Below are 14692 nucleotides of genomic sequence, written 5' to 3'. Positions count from 1 at the left end.
CTGGTTATGGATAACACTTCCTATACCACAGGCTTCCAGGAGCCGGAAGGCCTTGAAGAGAGTGGAAAATTTCCTTTATAGGTCTTGGTGCAAAGTTGAGAATTATGGAGATTTGGATTTGGATTCAGTTAGAAATAAGGCAATACACGAAAGCTTTTTTTTTTTTTTTCATATCATACTCAACACCATCATACAGACTAAGAATTGCTGACTTCACTTCGTAAATATGAGAAACTGAAGTTCAGGAGGCCCAATAATTTGTTCTGGCTAGTAAGGGGGGGGGGGGTCTGGACTCACTTGGGCGTTTCTGGAACCCAGAGCCAGCCCCTCTGGACTGCCCGGTTTCCAGACAGAGGGAAGAGAGGGACTCTGCCTGTCTCTTTCCACGCACAGTGAAGGCAGAGGAGCGCGAGACTCAGGGCACCCGCTCACCTTGCTCAGTCTGTCCCTGCTCTACCACACCCTGCCCTGCAGCCCACGCCCTGTACAGGGAGCGAGGGCAGGCATGGGAGCACCATTGATGTACCCTTGCACTCCACCACTTTGAGTCATCACCAGGCATGCAGCCCTGGGCAGGGGAAAGGAAGCGCTGGCCTCATATCCTCGCTTCCAGACATTATCCTTGCCTCACCTGAAGTTACACTGTTTGGAGCCCACAAGGAAAAACCTGGAATCAAACTCGCTTGCAACTACATTTTTTCACCACACCTACAGAAGAATCTTGAAGTAGAATCCCATGTGGTTACTGTAAAAGACACTCTCCTCCCAATTCCATGCGTCCTCCCCAAATCCCAAGCCTCCAAGGCAAGAACCGTCTTGAAGGTGGACGCGAGAGTCACCTTTGGAGAAATACCCAGACTGTATTTTCTCCCACTTCCTCCTGGCCACTCCCCGCCGCCCCCACCCCCCCGTTGCCTTTCTGGTCCCACAACTAGGGTAAAGTCAAGGGCAATGAGCAGCGTCCTGGCCCCCTGTCAAACTGGGCATGCTCAGAGGCGGCAGAGGAGGTTTGGGCCGGGCCCGGGCAGCAGGGGTGCTTGCGCCGCTACTCCCAGCCAGAGAGAGCTGTCGGAGCGCAGGGACCACAGCCGCCGCCACCGCCCTGGGAGGACGCGGCTGCCGCGCTCGCCTGCCGGGCCGGCCGCGGCGCCGCCCGCTCCCTGCAGCCTGTGCTGCAGCTGCTGGCCACCGGAGGGGGCAAACAAACGTCAACCTGTTGTTTGTCCCGTCACCGTGTATCAACTCCGAGCACCAGCACAAGGAAGTGCGGCACGCACACGCGCTCGGAAAGTTCAGCATGCAGGAAGTTTGGGGCGAGCTCGGCGACTAGCAAGGCGGCCCGGGCCAGCGCGCGGCGAGCGCAGGCGGCGAGGGGCACGGCGGCGCGGCGTCCGTCCCAGGAGCGGAACCCGGCTTTTTCAGGGAGCGACACTGACCCGAGGTCGCCAATCCCAAATGCACCGGCTCATCCTCGTCTACACTCTAGTCTGCGGAAACTTCTGCAGCTCTCGGGACACTTCGGCCACCCCGCAGAGCGCATCCATCAAAGCTTTGCGCAACGCCAATCTCCGGCGAGATGGTAAGAGAGCCGTTTTCTTTTTTAATTAAGGAATAGAAGTCAGGTTTGCTGTTGTCCTCATTGTTTTCTGCATGTGTTTTCTCCTTTTGGAGTCTTGCCTATGAGCCCAGGCAGAACGCCGCGTTCGGGAAGGGAGGATCCCGTGCCTGTCCTAAGTCCTGAGAGAGTCCCTTGTTCCGGAATGGGACTGAGGAGAAGTGGACATGTGCAGGTGGAATAGGTCAGGACAGGCGGTATCTTGCTGCACCCCAGAGAAATCATTCTTGTCTCCAGGAGTCTGATACCAGGATGCGGGCGCCTCATCCCAGACTTGGAGAAAGTTGCACGCTGTGCCGCCCCTGGGGCAAGCTCTTAACCTTTTGAAAAATCGGGCCTTGGTGATAGGTGGAGGGACTCAAGAGTGCCATTCTTCGGCTGGTTTATTATTTATTTATTTATTTATTTATAATGCGGAGGCGAGGGATAATGCGTTTCAGTGGAGCGACTGTACTTTAAGCTCAATTTTCAGAACAAGGTGTCGGGCAGCAAGCATGTTGCCGGCTCAGCCCCTTAAGGGACTTTCACGTTGGAGCTGAGTGAGCATGGTTCAGAAACTGAACCCAGGGCTTCTGGGGCTGCATCTGTGCTCCAGGGGGAGCTGGCTTCAGCTGTTACCTTTCTTGGCCCAGCAGACTTTCCAACTGTTTGCAAGGAGTCAGGCTTTTGAAACAGCCATCCCAAGCCAGGTGCCCAGCAGGCATGCTTGTTTTCCTTTACTCTGGAGGACACCTGGGTCATTCACTCCCAGGGATTCTAAATTGAGTTTATTTACCTTCTGGGGCCTCTGCTGATATCTGAAGCTGATTTATTCTTCAATTCCCAGTTGCAGCTGATGGGCCCAGCGATTTGCAGCTGTTCCTGTCATGTACCTGAACTGACCCCTTGGTTTGGTCTTTTTGTTTGTTGCTACATTAAGGCTTTCTCTCTTGCTTGCTTCAAATTCTAATACACACAGCTATTCTTAATATTTGGCTGGCAACATTTAACTGTCTGACTTGGTAACTTCATATAAGTCATCTTATTACCTTATCAGTTGCTTTCTTGGTATGCTCTTAATTTGGACTTCATCAGAAGACTTTGGGACTTTGAAGAAAAAAAACTCTATTGTGCTCTCTGATGACAAGTAGACTCCGGATTTCATTGTGCTCAAGGCACTTGAAGTGATAGAGGTGGTGGCTGGGGAAGCGCAGAGTCACCTTACTTCATAAAAATGTTTTTGTATAAAATATTCCAGCAGTGCAGTTTTGATAATCCTTCATCTTAAAGCAAAAAAAGGTTCTTACTAAACTTAAAATATAGGTTAGGTTCAAGACCTAACTTTTATGGTTTTATCCTTTAGTGTTTTCCCTGGGAACAGATCTTCTAGCTGATTTTTTTTTAAATGTATTAATGTTTGTGCTTGATGTGCCCTTTCAATCGCATAGGATAAAACGCCACTTACGATTTGCATGACCTCATAGCCATAATTTTGTAATCCTTAGCCTCTTAAGTATCAGTTACAAGATGCCAAGGACAGATTATGAAAAGTATGTAACCACTGCCTGTTAATCCAAGATGCTGACTAAAACCAAGCCATGCAGTTTAGAAGTTCTGTTATTTTTGTTTTTGGAAAGGGAATGAACTCATTTTATTTTTCATTGTTAAAATCTGTGTATCTACCTAGCCTATATGGGAAATGCCTTGCTTCATCAAAAATTTGAAAACTACCCTCGATTTCTTACTTCTTCACGTTGTAGCTAAAGTTGTTTTGCAGTTACTCTAACAGTCCCCTGCCCCCACACACATATACACACATATATACATATATATATACACATACACACACACACTTAGATTAGGTTGCTCAGTACTTTCTTCCCTATCAATCACAGCTTAGAAACAGACCAAAAAGAAAAAGTCAAAAAATTATTTTATACAGAGCAAAATGATGAACATTTACAATGTATTATTAGTTAGGGGAATTTCCAAAAGGCTACTTTTTCTTCAATGAGCGTATATTCAAGAAATATTGCTTCTATGAGTATAATATTGGATGTTAGGTGATGAAAATATCTTAGCTATTCCAGTTGTTTGTGTTCCTTCATAATATATCTGTGGTACTAATATTTCACAGAGACAGGGAAACAATGTCTATAAACATTCTTTAGGGTGTTGGCAATAATGAAAAAAAGGTTGAAAAACACTGCCCTGGAGTTTTGGTGAGGAAGAATAGAATAGAATCAGCTTTAATCAGCCATCAATTAATGGTAATAATTGAGGTGACAGGGAGAAATTATTATACTAAACCCTTGTTCTGATCCCAAACATTTTCAGCTTGCCTCCCCCAAATCCCTGAAGTCTCCTTGAAGAGGACAGTATTTACCTAGTTTGACACAATATAAATGACAGAAAGACAAGGATGTGGAATATAATCTGGATAAATATAGAAATTGAGATTTCAAACATGAATTTTGGTTTTTAAAAGACGTGGCCCGCAGATTATAAGTGATTGGAAATCACACACACACAAAATTGAGGTGACCCTTTTGTAGTTTAAAACCCATTATTTTATGATGGAGCTTTCTTCATACTTCAATGTCATCCATTTGTTCATGTTGACCTTGTTAATTGTGACCTAATGTTGGGAACAAGAAGGGAATGAAAAAGGTAGCTGTCCTGTCCAGAGCATGAGATGTGTTGGATCCTATCTAGCTCTCAATACAACACTTATTTTTGTTGTATCGTGCTGAATAGCTCAAGATAACTGATGTAGCTTAGAAATTGTATGGAGGGGCCAGCACTGTGGCATAGTGGGTAAAGCCACTGCCTACAGTGCCGGCATCCCATATAGGCGCCAGTTCAAGTCCCGGCTGCTTCACTTCCGATCCAGCTCTCTGCTATGGCCTGGAAAAGAGTAGAAGATGGCCCGAGTCCTTGGTCCCCTGTTCCAGCGTGGGAGACCTGGAAGAAGTTCCTGGCTCCTAGCTTTGATTGGCACAACTCCAGCCATGAGGCCAATTAGGGAGTAAACTAGCGGTTGAAAGACCTCTCTCTCTCTCTCTCTCTCTCTCTCTCTGCTTCTCCTTCTCTGTGTAACTCTGACTTTCAAATAAATAAATAAATCTTAAAAAAAAAAAAAGAAATTTAGTATGGAAATACGCAGTGCTGGGATTGCTAAATGGTAGCCTCATTCTACCTGTTATAGGATTCTCTCTCGCTTTTTTTTTTTTTTCAAAGATGTACTTATTTTATTTGAAAGAGTAACACAGAGAGAGAAAGAGAGGCAGAAAGAGAGAGAGGTCTTCCATCCGCTGGTTCACTCCCCAATTAGCCACAACAACAGGAGCTGCGCGGATCCAAAGCCAGGAGCCAGGAGCTTCTTTTGGATCTCCCACATGGGTGCAGGGGCCCAAGGACTCGGGCCATCTTCTACTGCTTTCCCAGGGCATAGCAGAGAGCTGGATCAGATGTGGAGCAGCTGAGACTTGAAATCGGTGTCCATATGGGATGCCAGCACTGCAGGCAACAGCTTTACCCACTAAGCCACAGTGCCTGCCCCATGCCCGTTATAGGATTCTTATTTGCTGTTGTCCCCTGCTTTCCAGAACTCGCCATCACAATTTATTGTTATTCTAAATAGATATCATAGAGTCCTTCCACCAGCAGAGTAGCTAAAAGTGTTCAGTGGAGTGGGTGGGGGATGGTTGAAATAGTTCCCATCTCAAGGAGGAAAAGAAGTTCAGAGCTAAGAAAGATTAAAATATAATTTGCAGTACTTAAGAATATGTACATTCCCATATTTCATGCTTATCATGGATCATTGCTCAAACCAGTTTACTTTGATACCGAGCTCTGCCTCTGAACACAGGGAAAATCTTGATTTAACAATAGCATCTATGTGTCTTTTTTCAGTGACTATGTAGTTGGTGTTTTTGTAATAACTGGCCACAAGAGGCATTACTTGGAGTGTAGATCAAGAAGTGTAAAAGTAGCAATTAATTGACAGTTCTAACATATAGAACTTCCTTCCCAGGGGGTTAAGAATACAAATGCACTGTTCATTTTCTTGACTTTTGTTGCTTTCAGAAAGCACAGGTATTGGTGGTAAACGATTCTGGATTTAGTTCTGTTCAGTCAATATACCAGTACTTGATTGCCAATTACATTATCGTTATCTAGTGACATGCCTGCAGTTTTGGTAATCGTGCTGTCTCGGATTTTAAACTGGTCAAGCTTATTTACTAAATAACATGGCTTTCTGTTGCCATCACTGATGACAGCTCATTGACCTTGGTGCAAAGATCAGAGCAAAAAGGAAGACAAGAAAACAGAAAACACTATGAACACATTATTTGTAAAGGGTCAAGAAGCTCCAGATTGGAAGGACATCTAAATCTTATTTTTTTTTAGAGGGGCTATATTTTCTGCTTGACTCTAAGAATATTAAAGTCTCACAATGTTATGGTGATTACACATTTTAAATGCAACTTGGTTTTGATTTGTACCTTGGCTATTATTACTTGAGATTCTTTTAAAGAGGGTTGATTAGCCAGGTGTCTGGATACTCTGAAGTGGAAGATGCCACAAGGATGTGCCTTACAGAAATGGCCATTTTCAATTCATTGAATGACAGTGTTTTTTGTCTACAGGATTTTCCCTTCCAGTCAAAAAAAGCAAAGCTGTATTGTTTCAGAACAATAGAGTTGAACAATGAAGCAGAGCCCACAGATTACCAATTGCTAATGACCAGTGATAAATGTTAGCGTGCTGTCATGCAGGACTAAATATATGTGGTCTCAAAGCCTAATCATCCTAAGATCTGGAAGGTTATGCATATTTTGTGTCTGTCCTTGAGAGCTGAGTCATAATGTAAATCATCTTCTGGAACTTATTCTTGAACTTTCTTGCTGGAGTGATCTGATTAGTGTAAAAGTGACAGTTACTGAGTATCTTAGTAAGATCTCTTTTTTATTAAAATAAAAAAGTCTTTTACATGAAGCAGGCTTAGGACATTTCTATAGTATCTATAGCACATTATTTAAGTAATGCATTGATCTTTCGCCAAGGATTCAGATGGTTTTAGGTTGGAAGTTAACATCTGAGTCACCTGGCTTCCTTAAAGGTTCTCTGTTTTCCAATCATGCTTTCCTTGCTCGGGAATGACTTGTAAACATGAAGGGTAACATACAAACATGTCTTTATCCTGAGCTTTGCTGCTGATATCAGCTGTAACTGTTGTTCATTTATTTAGTGATTATGTTGTACATCCCAATCTGCTGAGTATTGTGCTAGATGCTTGGTTAGCTAGCAAAATATGAGTGAAATATACATGGTTCCTGCCTTCTCAGATGGTACAGTCCCGTGAACCACAGAGACTGAAAAGTAGTCAGTTGTAATGTGTTACACTTATCTTTTAGACAGATTCTGAGAAGGACCCAGATTCTCCCAAAGAAACCAAGAAATAGGTGCACAGGTGTTGAGGAGACTGGGCACAGGTAGCTTTGAGGTTTCCACTGTTGCCCCCACAGAAAAATTCCACGTGCGTCTCCACACCTCTGTTTCATGTATTTGAGTTCATCATAAGATTTTTGTTAGAAAAAAAATATATTTTGCAGTGAAAGTGTGTCAGTGCTTCCGTGGAGGGGAGACACTGAGTTATGCGAATTTGTGAAGAGTACTTTTGAGACCTAAGGAGACTGGAGGAGTGGAGAGAAGTTTCCTAGAGGAAGTGATGCCTAAACTGGGAAGTGAATGATGGATCGGAATTAAATAGTCAGGGGCAGTGAGAAAGAAGAGGCAGCTCCCCAGTGGAGAGGATTGCAGCTGTCAGGGTTTGGAGGCGAGAACATAGGAGATCGCATGGCCAGTAATGAAAGGCCTGGGAAGCAATGTCACCGAGATTGTCGCCTGTGCTGGGAACAATGAGAAATTGAAAGATTTAACTTGGAGACAGACGTGGCCCATTCCATACTTAAATGCTGAACCTGAATGTTCCTGAGAAGTCTGCCAGGCCAACACTGTGATATATACATCCCCACTGCCTGGGTGTGGACACCCCTGAGCCACTTCATTATCAGGATGATACTGGAGGACACGAGTGACTTCTTAGTCCAAAATCTCCAAATACGAGGTGCCCAGTACCACGTAATGTCCTGAGGCCCCCTCACCTTGGCTGCCTCCCTGTTGCTCAGCAGAGGAGGTGCTATTTTGTCCACATGCATATGTAAGACTTCACTAAGGCAATGTAAATGGTAAAAGTAACTGATTTACTGCTTGACAGCATCTTAGGTTATTTCAAATGTCTACATTTCAGAATTAATACAATTTAAGAGGTAACATTTTCACATTAACTTTTCTGTGAAGGGTAGTTTTAGCAAAAAGCTACAGGGGGATAATATATAATAGCAAAAAGGAAAGATTCCCAGACAAATACTGCAGCAAAAAATGTTCTGCCTCCCCATACAGTATTTCAGGTCCAAATGTAAGTCATAAATAAAGAATTAAACCCACAGGGCACTAAAGTGCACAACTGTGCATACAAGAAGAAATATTTTCTTCTGAGGACTTTTCCAAAACAAAAATGAAGCATGCCCTATCATGTTTCTTGTGAGTAGGCAATGCTTTCTATATATGTAGCAATTGCCTTTTCCCTGTTTTTTACACTGATATTGTAACATTGCTATATTAGCTTTGATATTAATAGATTGCTATTATATTTTTCATGATTTGGTAGTGTATAATTTAGTGTTTCCTTGTATATTTAGCATGCAAACAACCTTGTGGAAGCATTATGGCACAAACATGTGATTTATCTTTTTTTGTGAGGAGTGATATTTTGTGAGGTTATAGGTTTTTTACTTGAGGATTTTTTTTATAGAATTTGTTTATGAAGATGGATAGTTTTTTAAAAGATTTACTTATTTATCTGAAAGTCAGATTTACACAGAGAGAGAAGGAGAGGCAGAGAGAGAGAGAAAGAGAGATGTCTTCCATCCAATGGTTCACGCCCCAATTGGCCACAATGGCTGGAGCTGCACCAATCCGAAGCCAGGAGCGAGGAGCTTCCTCTGGGTCTTCCTACACTGGTGCAGGGGCCCAAGGACTTGGGCCATCTTCTACTGCTTTCACAGTCCATGGCAGAGAGCTGGATCGGAAGAAGAGCAGCCAGGACTAGAACCAGTGCCCATATGGGATGCTGGCACTGCAGACAGCAGCTTTACTCACTGTGCCACAGCATCGACCCCTGAAGATGGATAGTTTGTGTGCATTGCTTTTTCTATAATAAAAGTAAGCTGGACATGATTTGAAAACTTCTATATTAGAATTATTTTAAAATCTGTTTATTATTTATTATCAGTTGTAAAAATTATATATACTTATTGTGTACAACATATTGTTTTGAATATGTATACATTGTGGAAAGGCTAAATCAAGCTAATTAGCATAGACATTACCTCACATATTTATGGTGTTTTTGTGATGAGTGCACTTAAAATCTACCCTCTTTGCAGTTTCCCAGAATATAAAACATTGTTATTAACTTTACTTGCCATATGGTATAAATTAAGATTCTTAGTTTTTGTTATTTCATTGCTTTATTTGAAAAGAAGAGATAGAGAGAAATCTCCCATCAGCTGATTCTCTCCCACACTGCCCGCAACAGCCAGGAGCCAGGAAATCCAGCTGTATCTCCCACGTAGATGACAGGGACCAAACCCCTTTAGTCATGTCACTTGCTGCCTCCCAGGGTGTGCATTAGCAAGAAGGTAGGATTGAAAGCAGACCTGGGACTCAAACCAGACTCTCTAATATGGACTGCAGGTGTCCCAAAAGGCATCTTTATTTCTATGCCACGTGCCTGCCCCGTATATTGGGATTCTTGAGTACTTGAAATCATGCATTCCTCCTCTAAACAGAAGGCGCTCAGGGACAGTTGCTGAGTATGAGATGTAAGCAGAGGCTGATGTGCTGTGTTGCTCCTGAACAAGTCTTTTCAGATCCAATAAAAGAAGATGCCACCAAGTTCTGCATTTCATTGAAATTTTAATAATGCAATAACAACATACTATCATGAAATGTATGCTGTGAAAATTTAGCTATGGAGAATGCACCAAATAAACCCACAGATATGCAACAACTCCACATAAAAACTAAATAAAGATTTCAACATGTACAACTGAGTTAAGGTGCACCTATTAGTAACACTAAAAGGCAATCAGTCTGTACTTTCCATATAATTCCATTGCACTTATATATGTGGTTTCCATAGCTATGACCCAATAGGAGCATGGTATTAGAATAAAGGGAACAAGTTTGAAAAGTGAGAGCTAGTGATTTACCTAACATTTTATTTCCAGACCTCACAGTTTTTGTAACAACTAAGCAAACACGGCTGGCTTTTTTTTTTTTTTTTTTTTTTTATTGAATATGGGAAGATAGGAACCAGTTGGTTGGAGCTAAATTCCAACCTATAAGGGATTTCTATATTATATTTCAGTAAATTTGTTGTTCTTAAGCCATCAAGCAAAGTTCAGGTCACATGTGAGAAAGGTTTACCAGGTTTGTAAATTGGAAGTTATATTAGCTCATGTATATATAGATTTCAACCAGAAATTTGACAGTATTTACTATGAAAGCATTATGGAAAAGAACAATTGTAGACTACATGGTAACAAACTATTACCATTATTTTAGTATAACTAAGATTTGTATTAATCATAAAGGAGATGAACAGGGTTTTATTGCCACTTTAAATTAGATCTTGTTAGGTTCAGAATCCTTATTAACTTGAACAAAGACATAGAAAACACAGCTCCCAAAACTATATTTTGGCTGAAATGCATAGTCAATAGGTTGGATCAGCTATAGGGGTCGGGAATCATTTTAAATAATGGGCCAGAGAGTGAGTTTTTAAGCTTTTTTGGCCAAATGGTCTCTGTTGCTACTGCAAATAATTAATGAGGGATTTGCTTTTCATCTTCAAATAATACTATGTTTTGTAACAGCTCAATCATTCTTAGCTTTTGTTCTGAAACAAGTATTAGAAAGATAATTTGTGGTCACAGTTTTGTCAACAGGATAGAATCTTGAAGTTCAGATTCTTAGCAAACACACAAAAATTCTAGATCACCTAATAACAGCACTCCTTGGATACTGGAGCCACCATTAAATTGATATTTAATGCAAATATCTATTTTCTCTTCGGCCAAAGCATGAGTTTTAACATAGGAGAAATGTACCTTTGGTTGTACTGTTGCTGCTCTATAGTACTCCCTCTAAAATTCCACACGTATCAATGTTCAGCAGATTTTTTTTTGAATGAATGAACAGTTTTTAATGTTTATAGCATTTTGGTTTGGAGAATAGTAGCAAACTAAATAATCCAAACAATAAAGACTATAGTGGATTTTCCTGGAATATTTAAATAATCTCCCTATTGACTGGACTAAATTTTAAGTAGTTCACTCCATTCTAGTTTTGCTTTTAAAAATTTAATAATGTTTAAAATATTTTAATCACATGTTTAGTAACTTTGTCAATGAAGTTTTTGTTAACAAAGTAAGTGTGCACTTTTTTGGTTACATTTAATAACAACTCTCCTGTTGTCCTCAGTGAAATGACCTAGTACAAACATATTTCTCTATAAGTACATCTACAAACAGAATGGAGTTGCAATAATCTTTTGTTAACTTTCTAAAGTCCATCACATAGATTGACACTTAATATATATTTCACCAGCCTTAATTTATTTTTACTCATTCTTTTGAACTCTTTAATTAATTAGTGAGAATTGCAGATAAAATTACTCAGAGGCCAGAGTTGTGGCCTAATGGGTAAAGCCATCATATGGGTGCCTGTTCATGTTCCAGCTGCTCTATTCCAGTCCAGCTCACTGATAATAGCCTGGAAAGCAGTGAAACATGGCCCAAGTGCTTGGGCCCCTGTCACCCACGTGGGAGACCTGAATGAAGCTTCTGCCTCTGACTTCTTGCTAGCCCAGCCCTGGATGTTGTGACCATTTGACAAGTGACCCAGTGGATGGAAGATCTCTCCCCACCCTCACTGCGTAACTCTTTCAAATATATACATAAATCTTTTAAAAATTACTCAAATAGTAATATTGGGAGGGTTTAACAAAATTTTTACAAAATCATTTATTGAATTGGAGAGTTTATTTTCAATGCCAGTGGAATCACCCATACTTCATGCACTGAAACACACAAATTTAGGACTTAGTAAGAGGCAGAAGCAGAAACACATGTGCATGAATCACAATTAGAGTTTTGGGAAAAGTAAGATTCTCCAGAGAGGAACAGTGAGGAAAGGGAGAAGAAAATGCTCAGGTCAGAGCCCTAGAAAACAAATCAGTGCTTTTAGGGCAGACAGGAAGAGCTGGCCAAGAGACACAAAGAGAAAAGAGACAAACCAAAGGAAAAAAGTATTCAACAGTACCTGTGCACAGCCATTGTTTGACAAATTTTCTTGTGATAGACAACCCAGATTGTTTGCTACAACTTATTGCTTGCCTGATTAAAGGGTTAATCCAAAATAAGTTGCTTTGGAGGAAAAAAAATACCCTTATTATGAGATCATATGTGAGAAACCATCTTCTCAGAATGTTACGGTTTCTGAATTCATAAGACAAGCTGGAGTGGTAAGCTCATGAAAGTGTGTGAACATGAAATCTGCAGCTCACAACCAAAATGTTGTACAGTAATCAGTTACAAGTGTGACAGCTGCATAAATTGCTGCACATAAAAAGCTTGGTTGTGTCCATGCAGCTTTAATAAAGTTAAAGTGGTATGCAAAAATGGCCATTTTTTGTGAATGCTTTATAGAAAATTGGAAAACCATGTAACTGGGGTCTATACTAGGCTCCATGTGCTCCCACAAAATATCATTTTCCAATTTTTAGAGCATCTAAATGTTACTTTGTGGAAAACACTTTGAAGATATCATTTAGTTAAGAAGATTATCCTGGGTTATCTGAGTGGCCCCTAAATGCAATCACAGGTGTTCTTATAGGAGAGATGCAGAGGGAGATTTGACACAGGCAGAAGAAAGGATGCCAGTAGGACCACTGAGGCACAGATTTGAGTGGGCACAAATCAAGGAATACCAACAACCACGAAAAACTGGAAGCGACAAGGCACATGCTGCCCTCAGGAGCCTTCAGAAGGAGTGTGGTCCTGCCACCACTTTATTTTTAGCTCATTGTGACTGATTTTAGGCCTAAGCAGTTAGCCTACTGGTTAAAATGGTGGTTACGTGTCTGTCCCACATTGTAGTACCTGGGTTCAACTCCCAGCTGCAACTCAAGCCTCACTCCTGTTTCCAGCTTCCAGCTCATGCAAACCCTGAAAGGCAGCGGTGATGGTTCAAGTGGTTGGGTTCACGAAATCCAAGTGGGAGACCTGGATTCAGTTCCCAGCTCCTGGCTTCAGCTGGTCCAATTCTAGCTATTACAGGCTTTTGGGGAGTAACCAGCAGATGGTGGCTCCCTCTTTTTGTCTCTCTGAAAACAACTGATTCAGCCTTCTATTCCCCAGAATTGTTAATAAAATAAATGTGTGTTGTTTTAAGCAACAAAGTTTGTGGCAATTTGTTATCCAGCCACAAGATACAACAAGGTCTTCAAAAAATGAATGGTTGAAATGTATAGCTTTTAGAGCTCAATTTTCCAAACACTTGTCAAATATTAGGGTTTGGGGCTAAAGCTTTAAACATGAAATGAAAAAACTTTGTTAATCAACTATGTGAAAATGGCTACTATCCACCTTACTGGGTGATTACTAATGATTACAATCATTAGCATGCAGACTATGTTGAGAAGTTATAGTAAGTATGCTGACAATACTGGAGATAAAGACGACATTTCAAGAAGTTAATGGGAAATGGAATTAAAATATGAGTTTATTTTGATGCCAAAAATTTTGAAATCTGTGCATATTTTTTCATAATGTGCATTTTCCATGTACTTTTAAAGCTTTCTCAAATGTGCAGCTTAAATATTTGCAAATATCATGATTATTGGTAATTTGCAATTAGCAAATCCCAGTTGAGTTCCTGAAGTCAGAGCATGTAGTTGACATTGAAGTTAACTTCTACCACTCAGACCCCTCATTGTCAAAGAGAAATATAGTACTATACTACATTATTTAAAATCCTTATTATCCATCCATATAAAAACTTCAAAAGAATTACATAAAGTTAATATCTAATTTAACCCAATATTTATTAAACTATTTTAATTGTCTAACAAGTATTTTAAAATGACATTTCTTTCAGAATTTTTTCAATCATACTGTCATCAAAACCTAGTATAAATTTTATACTTATAGTACATCTTATTTCAGACTAACCATATTTCAATATTTGATACTTATATGTGGTTAGTCATTACTAATTTGCACAGTTCAGTTCTTGAACATTAAGATAATTTATTTAGACCAATGCAATTTAGCACTAATCAATTTCCAATGTAAAATTTTTAATTTCTGAAAACCAATCCTCTGTTTCTGTTTCAAGTATTAAAATCAACTGTCACTTTTCAGAAAGATAAGTAACAGCATAAGGATGTTTTATTATATCAACATTTGTATAGTTGATACATCTGGTTTCTTTCATGCTCTTTTATTTATTTTTAATTTACTTATTTACAGGCAGATTAAATAGAGACAGAGAGGAGAGACAGAAAGAGTTGCCACTCACTGATTCACTCTCCAAAGGCCCATGGAGGTCTGAGCTGCACTAGTCCAAAACTTGAAGTTGAGAATGCAGTCCAGGCCTCTCATGTCAAAGACAGGGACCCAACTGCTTGAGCCATCACTGCTGCCTCCAAGCATCTGTATTGGCAGAAGTAGGAATCAGAAGCATAGTTGGAACTCAGTCCCAAGCACTTCAATATGAGATATGGGTGTTCCGACCAACATCTTAACCATTAGGCCAAAGGCCAAACCCTATTCTCTCTCTCTCTCTCTCTCTCTCTCTCCCTCTCTCCCTCTCTCCCTCTCTCCCTCTCTCCCTCCCCCCTCCCCCCCCTCCTTCCCTTCTCCCTCCCTCCCTCTGTCTCTCCCCCTCTCTCCCTCTCTACCC

General features: G+C 40.8%; 1 protein-coding gene across 3 annotated transcripts in view; it reads left to right on the top strand.

Annotated features, from left to right (window-relative positions):
• The first annotated feature begins 1007 nt into the window (after positions 1–1007).
• PDGFD (platelet derived growth factor D) overlaps positions 1008–14692 on the top strand; it is a 275631-nt gene continuing 261946 nt past the window's right edge. Inside the window, exon 1 of one of the 3 annotated variants that reach the window (XM_051853313.3) lies at positions 1008–1579. In XM_051853313.3, the coding sequence (XP_051709273.1) occupies positions 1456–1579 (124 nt within the window). In that variant the 5' untranslated portion in view covers positions 1008–1455. 3 annotated transcript variants of the gene reach the window in all.

Source organism: Oryctolagus cuniculus, chromosome 1, assembly GCF_051225735.1.
Source record: "Oryctolagus cuniculus isolate XC-2025 breed Fujian yellow rabbit chromosome 1, ASM5122573v1, whole genome shotgun sequence".
NCBI classification, from domain to species: domain Eukaryota; kingdom Metazoa; phylum Chordata; class Mammalia; order Lagomorpha; family Leporidae; genus Oryctolagus; species Oryctolagus cuniculus.
This window is presented reverse-complemented; position numbering and strand designations above follow the sequence as displayed.